This window comes from Giraffa tippelskirchi, chromosome 13 (assembly GCF_054371585.1).
Source record: "Giraffa tippelskirchi isolate mGirTip1 chromosome 13, T2T-mGirTip1v1.2.pri, whole genome shotgun sequence".
Classification (NCBI taxonomy): domain Eukaryota; kingdom Metazoa; phylum Chordata; class Mammalia; order Artiodactyla; family Giraffidae; genus Giraffa; species Giraffa tippelskirchi.
Genome location: NC_137287.1, coordinates 71,494,751 through 71,510,669, shown reverse-complemented (window position 1 = coordinate 71,510,669; position 15,919 = coordinate 71,494,751). Strand labels below are relative to the sequence as shown.

At 39.5% G+C, this 15,919-nt stretch overlaps 1 protein-coding gene across 50 annotated transcripts in view; it reads right to left on the bottom strand.

Annotated features, from left to right (window-relative positions):
• Nucleotides 1-15,919, bottom strand: part of MCM10 (minichromosome maintenance 10 replication initiation factor) — a 117,780-nt gene that overhangs the window by 91,350 nt on the left and 10,511 nt on the right. For 31 of the 50 annotated variants that reach the window (XM_081553463.1, XM_081553465.1, XM_081553462.1 and 28 more), the window contains exons 7-17: nt 14,726-14,891; nt 12,838-13,005; nt 11,497-11,613; nt 9,789-9,988; nt 8,180-8,280; nt 7,460-7,570; nt 7,255-7,372; nt 5,238-5,466; nt 4,105-4,246; nt 3,162-3,280; nt 1,803-1,916 (exon numbers count right to left, since the gene is read on the bottom strand). In XM_081553463.1, the coding sequence (XP_081409589.1) occupies nt 1,803-1,916; nt 3,162-3,280; nt 4,105-4,246; nt 5,238-5,466; nt 7,255-7,372; nt 7,460-7,570; nt 8,180-8,280; nt 9,789-9,988; nt 11,497-11,613; nt 12,838-13,005; nt 14,726-14,891 (1,585 nt within the window). The remainder of the gene's footprint in view (nt 1-1,802; nt 1,917-3,161; nt 3,281-4,104; nt 4,247-5,237; nt 5,467-7,254; nt 7,373-7,459; nt 7,571-8,179; nt 8,281-9,788; nt 9,989-11,496; nt 11,614-12,837; nt 13,006-14,725; nt 14,892-15,919) is intronic. The other 19 variants (XR_014072369.1, XM_081553479.1, XM_081553480.1 and 16 more) reach the window with 1 other exon arrangement.

Genomic DNA, 15,919 nt, shown 5'->3' with positions numbered 1-15,919 from the left:
TTTCTCGTTTGCCCCAACTTCAGGTGTAAAATTCACAGTAATCTTCTGTGACATCAAGACAATAGCTAGAGAGAAGGAGGAAAAGGACTGGAAATTTCTAAGTAGCTTTAGTTGGTCTACCCTGTATTCACTCTAGTCCCTGATTATAAGACTACAGGTTATAGGCATGGGGCCTATTTAGGAAGGATGATGAGCTGCTTTTTCACTTTCTCTTACAAGGCCTCTGAAAAGGATTATAAGCTTATTACTACTCCTATTTTATAAGCAGTAAAACCAATAAAGATCTTAAGTAATTTAATTTTGATCCTTAAAAGGACTGAACAGAACAAGAAATGGTAGGTGAAGGTTGAAACAGTGTCAAGACAGTGCTATGTAATCTGGCAATCACACTGAGTCTAGATGAACAACTTTTGGCCTTGGCAGCCTCAAAGAGGGCAGAGTACGGTGGTATGCCAATTGTGTTAGGCAAAACAATCCTCTCATGATATGCAGACCCTATTCCCTGGAACTCACAAGTATGTTATGTTATTGGCAAAGGGGAATTCAGGTTGCAGATAGAATGAAGGTTGCTAATCAGTTGATTTTAAGATTGGGAAATTATCCTGGATTGTCCAGGTGGGCCCAAAGGATTCACAAGAGTCCTCAAGAGTGGGAGAGAGGAAAGGAGGTTGGAGCCATGCGCTGAGAGGACCCCACCTCCCACTGTTGGTTCTGATGATGGAGGAAGGGGCTACGATGTAGGCAAGCTCTAGAAGCTGGAAAAGGCAAGGACATGGAGTCTCTCCTAAAGTTCTAGAAAGGAATGCACCCTACTGACACCTGGATTTCACCCCAGAAAAACCCACATAAAATTCTGACCTATAGAACTGTTAAGATAATATATCTGTGCTGTTCTGAGCTCCCAGTTGGTGGTCATTTCTTAAGCAGCAACAGGAAAGGAATACACCTGCTCTGTCCTAATATGGCCATCTTGTCAGAGGAAAAGCTATCCTCTAAGGTAAAGGCTTAACTGATTCCCTAGGGTCTGCACTTTCTCAAAAGAGTAGTTGGTTCAGTGCTGCCCCCAAATATAAAGGAGAATCTAAGGTTTTAAAAATAAAGTCAGAGAAAGTTGTAAGCTAAGCCTCTTCTTCCTCTTATACATGCTCACAATGCTGATTAGTCATGCAGGTATATTCAAAAGGAATGGTAATGCCAGGAAACATGTACAGAAAGAACTCTTCCAGGGGACATTTACGTTAGGCCCTGAGCAGAAGGGAACAAAACTGGTTGATCACATCTGATGCCAAGTCAAATTTTTCAGTTAAGGCCCCAGGGACTGGGAACTAAGGATTGAGGACATGTTAAAACTTGAGAAGGGTGGCTTCCCTGGTGGCTCAGTGGTAAAGAATCTACCTGCAAGAGCCGGGTACAATCCCTGGCGCAGGAAGACCCCACATGCCACAGAGCCACTAAGTCCATGTGCCACAACTATTAAGCCTGTGCTCTAGAGCCCACAAGCTGCAATTACTGAATCCCGTGCTCCCTAGAGCCTGTGTTCTGCAACAAGAGAAGCCAAAACTGTAACTAGAGAGCAGTGCTCCCAATGGCTACAACTATAGAAAAGCCCACCCAGCACAGCCAAAAACCAACAAAACACACTTCAGGAGAGATTACACTGGTGTCCTGCCTAATTAAATGACCCTAAACCTAGGCAGGACTCCGGTTACAAAACATGGCCCCACACCCCACCGAGTCTCCACACCCTGCAAGGTCACAGAGCCCACAGATAGGCCATAGGGAGAGTGGTCTCCTGCACTCACCGTCTTGCATGTCACGACTCGACATTTTACCTCCCGGGTGTTTCTCATCTTTTCTTCCATTTGTTCTTTTTTCACCAGAGGCTCAAAATAGCATTCCTGAAGCTCAGCCTCAGCCTGGAGTGACATGACACCCAGAAGACCTTGAACCAAATCTGATATAGACTCAGGCAGTTGTTTAATAATAATCAAATCAGACCTGAAGAAACAAGCTAACTGTATGAACACATGGATCAATGAACTGCAACCCAAAAGATGGTAAGTAGAAATAAGCCCTTAATGGACAAATAGAAGGCATGAAAGCATTTGGTGATGTGTAAGACACTAAATACAAATTTAAACTACTGACATGATTAGCAGCGTCACGAGCTCAAGTGTGCCCCAGAAGGGAATTGTTTCCTTTGTTCCAACACAGACTAGTTTATGGGAGGTGCTGGATGCCTCCCCAGTCATGGCACCCCATCTGTTTGATTCTATTCTCCAGACCAAGCACTTAGCGGGAGCAATCCCTGCTTGTCTGGAACAATGTGTAGAAAGCATGAGGGCAGAGAGCTATTCATGACAGAATGTGGTCACAGTTCAAGTCAGCACAGCTGAACAAGGCATAAAGTGCTAGGGAACTTGGCTCCATAGTCTTTCAGGGTCTGCTTGAGCTCCTCTCCTAAGTTTCGAGTCCAGTAGAGAAATATTTAATCGTCTCCTTAGTCTTTTATTAATCAAAAGAAAGGTAGATCATTTGGCATGTTGGCACTAAATAAGGGACATTTAAAAAATCTGCTGTAACACTTTTTTTGTTATCTCAGTGACCTCTACCCCTGCTACTGACAGGGACCACAAATGCTACACCTTTTGCAGTGCATGGAACAGTACCTCATACATCAAAGGATTGTTCTAAATGTTCTACAGGGAATCCATGTTGTTGTAAAATCTATTATAACTTTTGAACCTAATAGCTTTATTTATATACAACCCTATGACATTTGTGCATGGTTTTAATATACACTGACTGTTCCAAACGTGCAACGTGACAAGTCTTATGGTTATGGAGGGACAACTGTGCTTTGATATCTTGTACAACACAGCAATTTGATATTTTTATACAATATAAAGTTATTATAAAATATGGACTGAACACTTTAATACCGAAGTCAATTCAAATAATGTTGAATGATACTCTTCAAAGCAACAAAGGCAAAGCTAAAATCTATTAGCAATATTCTTGTTCTTCAAAATAAATTCAAACAAACCAACACACAACTAATGTCTCAGCTGAGGTTACAGGAACAAATTCTGAGTCCCATGACAGAGCACCCGAGTCAGAGGATAGCTCTGTTACCTGTGACCTTCTGGGCTCTTTCTTACCTCTTTTAAGATTCCTGTGTGCCTCGATTTTGCTTTTAGAATTGTCTGAAATTCCTCAGATTCCAGGTAGGCAAGTTGCTCTCTCCTTTTTTTCTTGGCAGGCTCCAATTCATCCTCAGCTACAGCAGAATGAAAAAGTGTGAGCTGTCCCAGAGGAACTGCAGAGAGTCAGTGTGTCTCACCAACTCAGCTTCCCCCAGCTCTGTGTTCCCCGCCACAAGACCCTTCAAACTGAATTTACCTCCCCTGGTACCAACACAGGGAGGCTCTTAGAAGAAGTGAATTGAGAAGTACAAACTAGAATGGAGGGAGGGGACGGCAGGTTTGATCACTAAATTAGAATCTCTTTTTCATCTTAAAATAAGGGCCGATTATGAAAAGAGGTAACAACAACAAAATTCCTATCTACAAATTGAGGTTAAAATGACAATTGTCAGCTTCAGTTTTAAAAATTAAATTAGGGCAATTTAAAACAAGGTCTGCTCCTTTAAAACAAAGTAAATCTTTATACTAACATATAGGTGCAAAGATCCAATGAGTAATCTCAAGATTTTAAATTGTATATAATTTCATTTTAATTCAATGTGATTATAAAAAACAATCAGTTCCAGCTGCAGAAATTCTATTTATACAGAACAGAGGAAAAGTGGAAATAAAATAATGACTTTTGATCTCAAGGGCTTCCCTGATAGCTCAGTTGGTAAAGAATCTGCCTGCAATGCGGGAGACCTGGGTTTGATCCCTGGGTTGGGAAGATCTCCTAGAAAAGGGAAAGGCTACCCACTCCAGTATTCTGGCCTGGAGAATTACAGTTCATGGGGTTGTAAAGAGTCGGACAGGACAGAGTGACTTTCACTTTGAGCCTTCAGGCTGATTATGTTTTGGAGTGTTTCCTCTATAAGCAGTGTCTCTTTCCCACTGGACAGTTTCCCATTTGCAGTACCTTGAGGAGAAAACGTGTTGTTCTTTTCTACACGTTCCTTCACTTCCAGGACATCCTGGGGTTCCTTTAGCTTCTTAATGCTATTTGGGTCTGTTTTTGTAAGAATCTGGCCTTTTGACTTTAATTTGGTTATAGCTGCTAACTAGGAAAACAAAATAGAGAGGGAGATAAAAATCTAAACGATAAGATAGGCATCTGTAGCTCTGTATCCCTTTCCAGTGATTAACCAGTGAGTTCTGGCAGTTCTCAAACATACATTAGCAAAATATATCTTCATTTTACTTAGCATTATTAACACAATCATTAAAACTTCAATGAATGGAAGACAGGTCTCTAAGTTAGCAAACCAAATCTCAGCTTATTTTTTAACTTCAGATAATCTGTAGGCTTTTACATCCATAAAGGAACCACATAAACATTTTAGAAGTTTGTATCAGAAAAGACAGAAAAAAGATAGAATTCTAAGTCTGTCACTTACTAATTTATAACCTGACTTAATTGTTCAGCTTCAGTTTCTACATTCGTAAAATGAAGATGACAGATGACAACCCTATCTTTTAGGGTTGTAGTTGTAAGGATAAAATGAGATAATGCAAGCCAAGCATGTACTTGTACACAGTAAATAGCATGTATGCACAAATCACAGACACAGACTAATAGTAACATAGGTGTGTAACTGCTACTATTATTACTGAAGGCGTGGCTTTGCCTTGCGGCTAGCCTTTGCTCTTCATGTGATTCTAGCTGCTAACTAGGACAGAGAAGACAGGTTCAAGTCGGGGGCTCAGTGACTCAGGAAGAGGAAAGATTCTGACCACCCCCAACTCCCACTTCAATCAGAGCAATTTAGCTTTTAGCTGTCTACAGACTGGCCTTCTATGTAAGATTTCTTCTATGTTATCTCCTGCAGCCTCATAAGAAATAATGTGGAGACAGTGGCTAGTTTTCTTGGATTAAATTAATGGCATTGTTGATACCAACTACATTTAAAATTCCTTTGACTCTAATTATCATGATCAATAAATAGGTATGAGGTAACTGTCTTTTCTGGTCATGGGTATATTAAGTTTGAAGCACTAGCTATGTCTCACAGAATACAAATCCAAGTGGTGAGGAAAACAGATGCCAGTTACCTTTTTGGCTTCTGCTAAGGCACTCAGTTTTGGTCTTGGTGGTGGTGACTCATCAAAAAAGAGGACATCATCTCCTTCTGAGACACCTCTTCCAAGCTTGGGAATCTGCGTAGTTGGGGTTCCTTTCTTCTTGGGGAATTCAGCCCCCATTGGTGGAGACTGACAAGGGGGCTGCTGAGAAGAGGATGGCAAAGCTGGGCTCTTGATTTCACTGGAGCTTTGCAGAAAGCTTTATAAAGAAAAAGGCAATCACAAACTACGCACACAAGCACAAAACATACAGACTGGGAGACCGCAGGCAGGCCACCAGCTGATAAGCAGTTGTCAGTAAAATAATTTTCCATCCTTGGTTATTCAGATTAGCACACAGTAAAAACAAAATTAGCCTCATTAATTCTTCAGTTAACTGATTTTTCACTGAATAAGTGCTAATTGTTTCACCAATTTAGAACTGATTACTAATTTTATCAATTGGCTTCCTAGTGGGGTTGGTATATGGAGCACCTTCAGCCCTGAAGATGAGCTTTGGACTATATCCTGAGCCTTCTGGTTAGCTGAGATGCTTCAGGAACTCATTGAACCTGTGTACTTGGTTTATTCTACTAGGATGAGGTAACACACATGATACATTTGGAAGTCATAAAAGAAGGGTGCTATTAATATAATTCACACTGATTATTTTATATTTCTAGTATAGTTGTTTTACAATGTTGTGTTAGTTTTTGCTGTATAATATATCTCCTCCTTCTTGAATCTCCCTCCCATCCCTTCATATGTGGCTTCAAGGGCTAAGTAAAAATAACAAAGGTCAGAAATCATTTGTCCAAACCTGTCATTGTAGAGATGAAGAAACTGAGGCCCAAGATCCCACTGCCCATAAGTGACAGGCTGAGGACTAATACCAGGTAATCCTGAGCCAGTCTTCTTTTCACTACCATATTATCCCCACTCTTGTAAGTACCAGGCTGAGTTTGCAAACTGCCTACCAGATCCTGCCTAAAGATAAGTTATGTTTGGCCAGGAAAACTTTGAAAAACTTTAAACCGTAATGCTTTTAAACTGACAGGTACTTTCCATTCCCCACAAGGTCCACATATGTCCATATATATACATACACATTCATGTCATCTGTAGGCCCCTGATGAATACCACTATAGATAGCCTACCAGGACCTCAAACTAACCTGCCTGAGGCCAAATCTGTTCCCGTATTTTTTCAAAGCATCTTTTCTTGACTCGTAGTAGACTTTTTTCCCCCAATGGAACTACATACCCTATAAAAGCCCAGGTCTGGGACAGCAATGGTTCAACACTGGAGTAGAACAGGTAGGTGTGAGTTTAAACTTGGCTCCACCACCTACTAGTTCTCTGGTCTTCAGTTACATTAGTCACAAAACAAGGATGATAACACTTCACAGATTATGGTAAGGACCAATGTGACGTGTGTACAGTGTGAAGCATGGTGGTCAGCGTACACTGGGGGCCTGTAGACAGTAGCTTCTGCTACCATTCGGATAACTTGAGTTCAAGAGTCTCTGATTCATTTATTTTCCATACCCATTTCCACTTGATTTTGCCTTTCAAATGACTTTCCATTCTCGGTGTCTCAATTTTATCACTGACCTGAACAAATGCAGAAGCCATGCACTGGCTCAGACTGTAATTTAAAAACCTAACTGGCAAAACTGAGAAACGGGTGGCAAACTGGCCGAAGTCTACTTTCCTTTTTCACAAAACTGTCTTTGTATGTCAGTACTTTCTCTTTTCTACAGTGACATGAATTACTACAGCCTGTAGTACCTGGTCTCAGGATTCATTAGCATCAGTCAGGAATATTTGCCTTTAGATGCTTTGTAACTTTAAAAGTTATGCTAAAATTATTTTTAAAAAACTTTCAAAGTTAAAAAGGCGGCCAACCACCTCAAATCCAAAGTCACATTTCTAAAATCTATTAGGACAGCCCCAGAATTCATGAGACGAGAAATCTAAACAGGGAATATTAAACCTGCGACTCCTACCGTTTCTGTATTTCTTCTGATTTCTTTTTCCGCATCTCTAACATATGCCGCTTCTGTTGCTTCAAGAGGGCTGATGCTGAGATAGACTGGAAAGCAGGTTTCTGGCTCCCCATGATCCCTAAAATACAAGCCACAGGCTGAGGAAGTTCAGAGAGAGGGCAGGGTCTCAGGTGTGGACACTAGAGCAGGTCCAGGCTGACTGTACCTGATGACTTGGCTTTGGCTAAATGATGTTTCAGGTTTCTGGCTCCAGATGTAGGCAAGTTCATCAATTCCCTGAATTCCTCAGAACAAGACAAGCTCTTCTGGGGTATTCCTGAAATATATATCAGGTTTAGAGGATTCAAAATTCAGTCTATTTTCTGTCATGTGTCTTGATTCCTTTTTAAACTCTGTTTTCATAATTTTTTCATTTGTAAATGAAGTAGATGGAATATCAAGAGAAAAGAGAATCCTTAACCTCTTAATATCAGACCAGTAGGACTGCAAAGGTAAGACAAATAGCTTATTTTGAAAAATGATTAAAATACTAATATCTGAGGGGTCATTTCACACAATTTCTGGATTATGCACTACGGGAAAGGGTCCATGCTAGACTTTGACTGCTGTTATAAACAGCCCCAAGGACAGAGTGGAGGTGGCATTGTCTGACCTGGACCTGTTTTAGTGAAAGACAGGAACTTGACAATACTGATTCTAGTGCTAGACACTAAGAGTTAGACACAGATATATCAAGATGTTTTAAAAACCTAAGACACAGCTAAGACTAATATGCTATTGCTTCTTAAGATGCTGCCAACGAAGCTTGGTTCTTTTAGTTTAGGCCACGTCACTCACAGTTATAATTTGGAGTTAGGAACTAACTGTTTTCAATCCTGAAGACTACAAATTTAAGATGGAGAAAGAAACAAAGAAACAAAGTTACCTAGTTTTTGTTGAGTTTCCTGAAGAATCAAGTCTGTGCCCTTAACCACCAGGTTAGTCAGAGTGGTTTGAATCTTCTTTTTAGGTGCAACAGCGGCTGCACTGAAAAGGAAAATGAAAACCACTGAAAGCCAATGCTCTATGAGGTAAAGAAGGCAGAGAAGTAGTTGTTATAAAATGTCAATGTTTCTCAAAGCTCCTTTTAAGTAGACTGTAGTTAATACCATGGTTCTACCCATAACTGGTGTGTGCATTATGTCACAGACCTAAGACAGGCAACCTACAAACTTGCTTGAAGGCCATTCCAGAAAAGTAAATTGGCAAAAGAAATAAAAATATGCCAACACTTTGACCAAGACTAGGACTTATCAAGTAGTCTAGGATTTACGTACGATCTATGCAAAAATTTAGGATATTAATGGAAGCTTTGTACTGTTAAAAGTTAGAAATACTATAAATGTTTATCCATGGGGAATTATTTAAATTATCAGAGCCATGTAAAAGAATACTATGTAGCCACTAAAAATAATGCTGTTAAGTGAATATTCCACAAAGAAAAATTCATTATTTTTATGGGAAAGAAGAACATTGCAAACTATAGGCATACTATGACCTCATTTTATACTCTTAAAAATTTATACTTATGGGAAATGTCCCCTCCAAACCATATATACCAAAACTAACAGTTATCTAGATGGTGGGATTATAGATGATTTTTATTGTCTCCTTTTGGCTAAACTGTACATACATTTAAAAAAATAATGTTATGTGCATTGCCTTTTGCAATTTGGTAAAATACAGAAATTATTTTAAATCTTAAAAATGTTCTTGATATTATAATAGACAGGAAGTGAGAGTCCTCTAGCCCAATTTCTCTTGGATTGAGGACAAAGTCTATGTTTCATTCTTGGACCAACTGTAGCTCCCTTGAGCCAAATCCCTGCCTCAAATGTATTTTATAGAGTCAGGTGACAGGCCATCAATCACCTACTCAGGGACTCTAGGGAGAGGCTGAGATCCCCAGGAGTGCTGGCTTCAGCAGTATCCCCCTCCCCTCTGAGGTTTCTCTGCATATTTATTCACTAAGTTCACTGTGGCTTCCCTGAGATCTACAACCTCACACTCACAGTCACGACTGAAATGATTTCAAGGATGTCAACACTATGATAACACTTTCAATGGCCAATCAGCCCTGACAAAGTTGGACTATTCACATTAGAAGCCAAAGAGGAAGTGTGGGCTCCCTGTTAAAGACCAGGATAGCCCGACTCAGTTTCTCCTCCTTCTAAGTGTTTTCTTCTCTTCCCAGGAATGAAGAAAACTTGTTTTAGGTCTCTTCTCCTCTGCTACATTGTCTTAGGAAGCATGTTATAAAAGATAAACCTGTACAAACCTTCTAGGACTGGGACAAAAATGTATAACCACTGGGTTTACTTTGTTTTTTCTTTTTTGGCCACACAGCACAGCATGCAAAACTTCCCCAATCAGGGATGCAACTCATGCCCTCTGCAGTGGAGCCTGGAGTCCTAACCACTGAACCACCAGAGAAGTCCTGGGTTTGCTCTTAAATGAAGACCCCAGCCCTCGAAAAAGCTCTGAGAAAGTCTTACATTGAGGCTGCATATGAGGCTGAAGAAACACCTCCGTAGTAAAAACCATCCTGACACAGCCGTTCTTTCAGGCTGATGCCTTTGCGAGCAAACTTCTTTGGAATGCGGCCTCCAGAGAAGGTGGACTGCAAGTCAGCTCGCCTGGCGCTAAGCCTCTTGTACTGGGCCTGGATGTGATACTGACAGTACTCACAGTCGTTCTGTGAAGAGAAAGAGCAGCTATATCAACATTAGGGCAACAGGCCGGGGACAATGTTAATGGACACAACTACACACAATGTGAATTTTACCTCCACAGAAGTTAAAAAATAAAACAAGATCAGTTTCCAGTGAGGCTTTCTGTTTCTCTGGTTGACTCTAGACAAATGCTACCCTTACAGTGAAAGGAGCAAAGAGAAACGATGAAGTATTGTCGAACTGGGTGTAACTTAAGAGATGCTGACAATGGAGGTTTAATGGTCCAGCTCTTGTGATCTGACAGGTACCTTCCCCTGAGGCCTCTTTCCAACTGTCTCCTTCCTCCCTATTTCCTGCTTACTAGTTCATCTGTTAGGTAGCAATGAGCGAAATAAAGAGATGAAACCAGAACCTAATATCCAGTCCTTTCAAAGAGCTCTAAGAAGTACCACTTCACATCCACTTGGATGGTTGTAATCAAAGATAGACAGTAACAAAGTGTTAGAGAAACTAGAACCCTCATATACTGCTAGGGAGATTGTAAAAGCCACCTGGGAAACCAGTTTTGTGGTTCCTCAAAAACATAAATACAGATCCAGCAATTCCACTCCAGGTATATAGTTGAGGGAACTGAAATGGACATCCACATGAAAACCTGCATATGCATGTTGACAGTAACATTATCCATAACAGTCAGATATGAAAACCACCTTAAGTGTCCATCAACCAATGGATAAACTGAGTGTAGTCTATCCATACAATGGAGTATTATTCAAACACCAAAAGGAATGAAGTGCTGATAAAAGGCTTTGTAGCATGAGCATAGCACAGATGAATCTTAGAAACATTATTCTAAGTCCAAAGATGCTAGATACAAAAGGCTGTACATTATACAATCCCACTGTATGAAATGTCTAGAACAGAAAGTAGATGAGTAGTTGCCAGGAGTGGAGGGGAAGGGGAATGGAGTGGGTATGGGTTTTTAGAAGGGACTGAAAATGTTCTGAAATTATCTGGTGGAGATGATTGCACAACCCTGTGAATACATTAAAAATCACTACATTGTGAACTTCAAAACCGAATGGTCTGGTACATGCATTCTATCTCAGTAAAATGTTTAGTTACTTTCCAAAAAAGAGAGTTCTAATAAAAGGGAGAATACAGTTATGTACTGGCTAAAATAAGGTTGCAGTGTATTTCATCATTCGCGTTTGATCTTCAGCACTAGAAAGAATTGAGGGCAAATTAAAATTCTATCTTTCTTATACTTCCCAATCAGCTGGTAATAAAAGATCAGTTTCCTAAGAGGTTAAATCCTTCCCCTACCCTCAGCTTTTTATTTATTTATTTATTTTTTACCCTCAGCTTTTTAAACTGGCCATTATTAACCACAAATTCTACTTTCTCACATTGATACTTCCTATTATGTAGGAAACTCAGTCCCAAATAGGTCATTAGAGGTAAAGTGCCTAAAATTTACTTTCTTCTTTCTTTCTTTAGCAAAAACCACCCCAACAAAGCTGAAACCTACCAAATTCACAATCTGTGTACATGGTTCTCCATTCTTTTTCTTTGCTTTACAGGTTCCGAGGTCAAGAGCTTCCCCCATAATTAAGATCTTTTGAGGATGATCAATAGATAAGCATATCTGTAGAAAAAGAGGTAGTGGGAATTAAAAGCAAACAAAGGTATGGCCCCTTACCAGCAAGAACGGATATAATAACCATTGGCATGAGTTAGGCTTTTTATCCTTTTCATCAGTGCCCTGGGATTTGAAGCCAGTGCTCCAGTGGGAAAGAGAGAAGACATTTAGTTCTCTGTTTCCTCCTGCGTCTTTACTATCAGAATCCTAATGCTCAGCCTCAAGTGATGGAGCGGGTTCCCAGTTTTCCCAGCATTCTTTGCAGCTAGTGATTGTCACGTGATTCCACTCTGGCCAATGAGACTAAAGTAGGAGTCTGCAGGGAAGGTAGCCAGGAAAGCTGCTGCTTCTCTATAAAAGCAGAGTGAAGAGGCTGGCTCACTTCCTGCCTTCAATGGAGATGTGATGGCTAGGGTTTCAAAGCCATCTTGTGACCAAGAGGGAAATCTGAGAGACTCATGGACACCAGCCCTGATATCAGGGCATTACTACACTGCCTATGTCTGGATTTTTTATTATGCAAGAAAAACAAAAACCTCAGTGTCTACCATTACAAAGAACTGTAGCGAAGCGTTTCTGTTACTTGTGGCCAAACACCTTCCAAACCAATAAATGAAGATTTGTTGCTATGCTCTCGTGAAAGCAATGAATGCAACAACTTTGTCTCTCACTCCTCCTGATACAATAGTGTGCCTATACCAGAAGCAGTAGCTTCTTGTTGACTCCTGTGGAGAAACTGTTAGTGTTCACACTGTACCTAGGTTTGTAGTTTACTAGAGAATCAGTAGTTAGTAACCCAAACTCTAATGCTGCTTAAGACAGTGAAAAGCCACTTTAAAAATAAAAATTCGTAAGTTGCAGCTATGATTGTACTAACAAACGGAACAAACCCTCCTCAACCATAAACCCTTCCTGATGCTATCAAGGATATTTATAGGAGATGGAAGGAAACCTGAGCCCAAGAACTGAAAAATAAATTCCAGGAACCTTGGAACGAATTTGACAAAATATAATGAAAGAAGTTGTCATAAAATACTCTAGAGTAGTCTGAAAGTCAGAATACTGGCAGGTAAGAAATGAATGACAAACAAAAAGCCAGTAAAATGGAGTCAAAATAATACAAAAGCTTGACTTACTACCTGGAGGTAGACCAGTATAAAGGTTTTTGATAGAACTCAGCTAAGTTATAAAGACCACACACACAAAAACCCCCTGGAAACAGAGTCTTACCTCCTCTGAACCATCCTTGGGCTTCATGGGGTTTGCATTGAGCAGCCCTATGACGGAACCCTGCTCAGTCTTCCAGAGTTCTTTGTGAACCTCTCCAAACAAGAACAGTGACACACATCGCGTCAGGTCACGAAGATCATTCAGTCGCCAGATGCTGAATGTTTTCCCCTGGAGCAAATCATTTATGCTTATCTTTAATAAATCTTGAACAATAAGTTACAATGTCTCCACCTACAGTCCAAGTGTTCTACTGTGGAAAATATCTAAGCATGACCCAATCTGAATAGGTTATCATCAGAATGTCTGTTAATTACAAGTTAATTCTTTCTCAAGGCTTTGGTATGCCTCTTCTCATTTTAGAAATGGTGAAGAAAGGCAAGCCCCAGAAAGAAATAGCTTTCTTGTTAACTTGTTAACTTTGTTTCTTCAAACTTGTTATTAGCAGACACAAACTACTATACAAAATATTTAGACAGTAAGGACTAGTACTGTAAAGCATAGGGAACTATATTCAATATCCTGTAATAAACCATAATGGAAAAGAATATGAAACATATCTACATATGTATAACTGAATCATTTTGCTGTACACCTAAAACACAACATTGTAAATCAACTATACTTCAATAAAAAAAATTACTGATGTATGTTTAATAAATACTATTTATCATTATGTTATTTTAATATTAATAAGGAAGTTTCAGTTCAATGCTTCTAAATCTTCCCTTAGCTTAGAAGAAAAATAGCATCATTTAAACAAAACTGGTTGTATTTAACTCTAAAATTTCGGAAATACTATGACCTATCAAGAAACTCAAAATGCTAGCCACTTATAATATGAACAACTTCCATGTTTACAGATTTTTTAAGAAAGCAATTCACACAATACTGAATCAAGCTATTTCACAGAGGCAGCCCAGAGTGGGTATGGCTACAGGTTATAGTGAATTATTGCCTAAACTCCAGTATTATAATTATTCTTCCAAGGATTTATACAATGCCATTCTTAAAGAAGTTTAATTTCACACCAATTATTTCAATGTCATTATAGCCAGTGGTGATGCAATTAGGAACTTCATCAAATGAAAACCAGCCTTGTTCACATTTACTGAGACAGAACAGGGATAGAGCAGGACTCAGAATCTGAAACTCAACCCCTGGTGTCAGAGCTTATAGAAAAATTTAAGGTTGGCCAAGATCAAAACTGGAGAATGAAATTAGTTTTGAACAAGATAATCTGCAGTATTTTAGAGATAGCCTTTCAGATAATCAAAAGACAATTCCTTCATTTTACAGATAAGGAAATGGAGGTCCTTACAGAAAGAGTAAGGGTCACCTAATGCCACAAGGCTCCTGATATATAGAGAATGAGGCTTAGAATCCAGCTTTTCTGACTTGGCCACAGAATAATTTTTGTTATGCCTCAGTCAACTGTGATTTTAAAACTTATCAGACCTCTTGTAATATTTGTCAAATGAATTGTACCACCCTGTACTGGCACAGGTCAGCAATATCAGGACTTCTGTGACTGACATCTTACATCTAGTAAGGCTCTCCGAATGGTCTTTGAGGACATGCTCCACTTCCACAAGGGGGATTATTCAGAGTCGTAGGGGAATCCACAGGCGTCACCAAACAACAAGTAAAATGAGTAGGAATGATGTGGACAATAAAAAGCTCAAGAAACCTGTCCAACCAGACCTTCTTTAAGGAGGGCCTTCCTTACATATCTCCCCCTCTGGTACCAACTAGGTGATGGTATGGCAATTTGAGAACTTATTAGCAATGACTACAAAATGAAACACTGATGGGCTCTGGGTAACAAATCAAGAACATGAATCTCCACTGCCAATCTGTGATGAAACAGCTGATTAATAAAATAGCTTACACTGTTAGAACTCTGTGGAGTGATTTTCTTCAATATAACCCCAAATGTCACCCAGTCTATTTCTTCCAGCTTCTCACATGCCATCTTTTCCTTGAGCTGAGACAGTCTGATAAGTTTTCGGCCGATCATTTTCTTATTCATTTCTGTGGAGGATACTCGAGGCTTTCTGGGTCAAGACACCAGCAATTGGTAGATTATTACTCTAAGAGAGAACCTGGCACTGTAGCAAATTGGTAAGAAGAGACATTATGGACAGAAATCTCTAATGCACCTGTCCTCAGGGAGGCTTAGTACAAGGCACATATTTTTACAGCAGGTAAAACTTCCCTGGTGGTTCAGTGCTTAAGACTTTGTGCTTCCACTGCAGGAGGCACAAGTTCCACCCTTATTGGGAACTAAGATCCCCATGCTATACAGCACGGCCCCCTCCCCAAAAGGAGACAATTTTAAAGACCAGGTTTGCTTTCCCACGGATATAGAACTGGGACTTACATAGAAAGTAAAGATCACAAATTATTTAAGTTCTTATGAATTCTAATATAAAGTTATAATATTCTTTTAACAATAATCTCTTGATTTTAATACAAAATCATGAATTGCTTAGGTAAATTAAGATATTTCAACTTCATCAATTCTGCAAGAATTTCATAAGTTCTACTATTTCTAATTAGATTTTTTAAAAGGCAACCTTTTCACATAATAAAAAAAACTTGACTTGAGCTTCAATTAATATACTCTTGTTTCTAACGACTGGTTAAAACTCATAAAATTTGCAAACTGTTTTTCTCTAGTTGAAAATTAAAATCTGTTTCATGTTGGAACATATATTCTAGGACAAGAGAAAGCAGTCAGGAGAAAACATGCTTTTTGACTCTTTCAGAAGTTTTCTAGAATAGAAACTCCAAGGGCTAACTCAACAATAAAGAATATTCAGGAGGGAAACACTGACATAAGTGGAGAAATTCTTTCCTTGTTTGATTTCTGACTTAACAGGTTACTGTGAAGCTGCAATCCTAGAGAGCATCTTCAGGTTCTGAGGTTCAGGTAGAACAATTATGAGAGAGACTCAAACAACTCTGCAACCCCCTAAATTTGTAGGCCCCACAGAAGCTTTGGCTGACTATTTCAACTTTGTCTACTTCCATTCAGTTCAAATGTATAGCAGTACTCTCATCAGCAACATCTTTATTATCT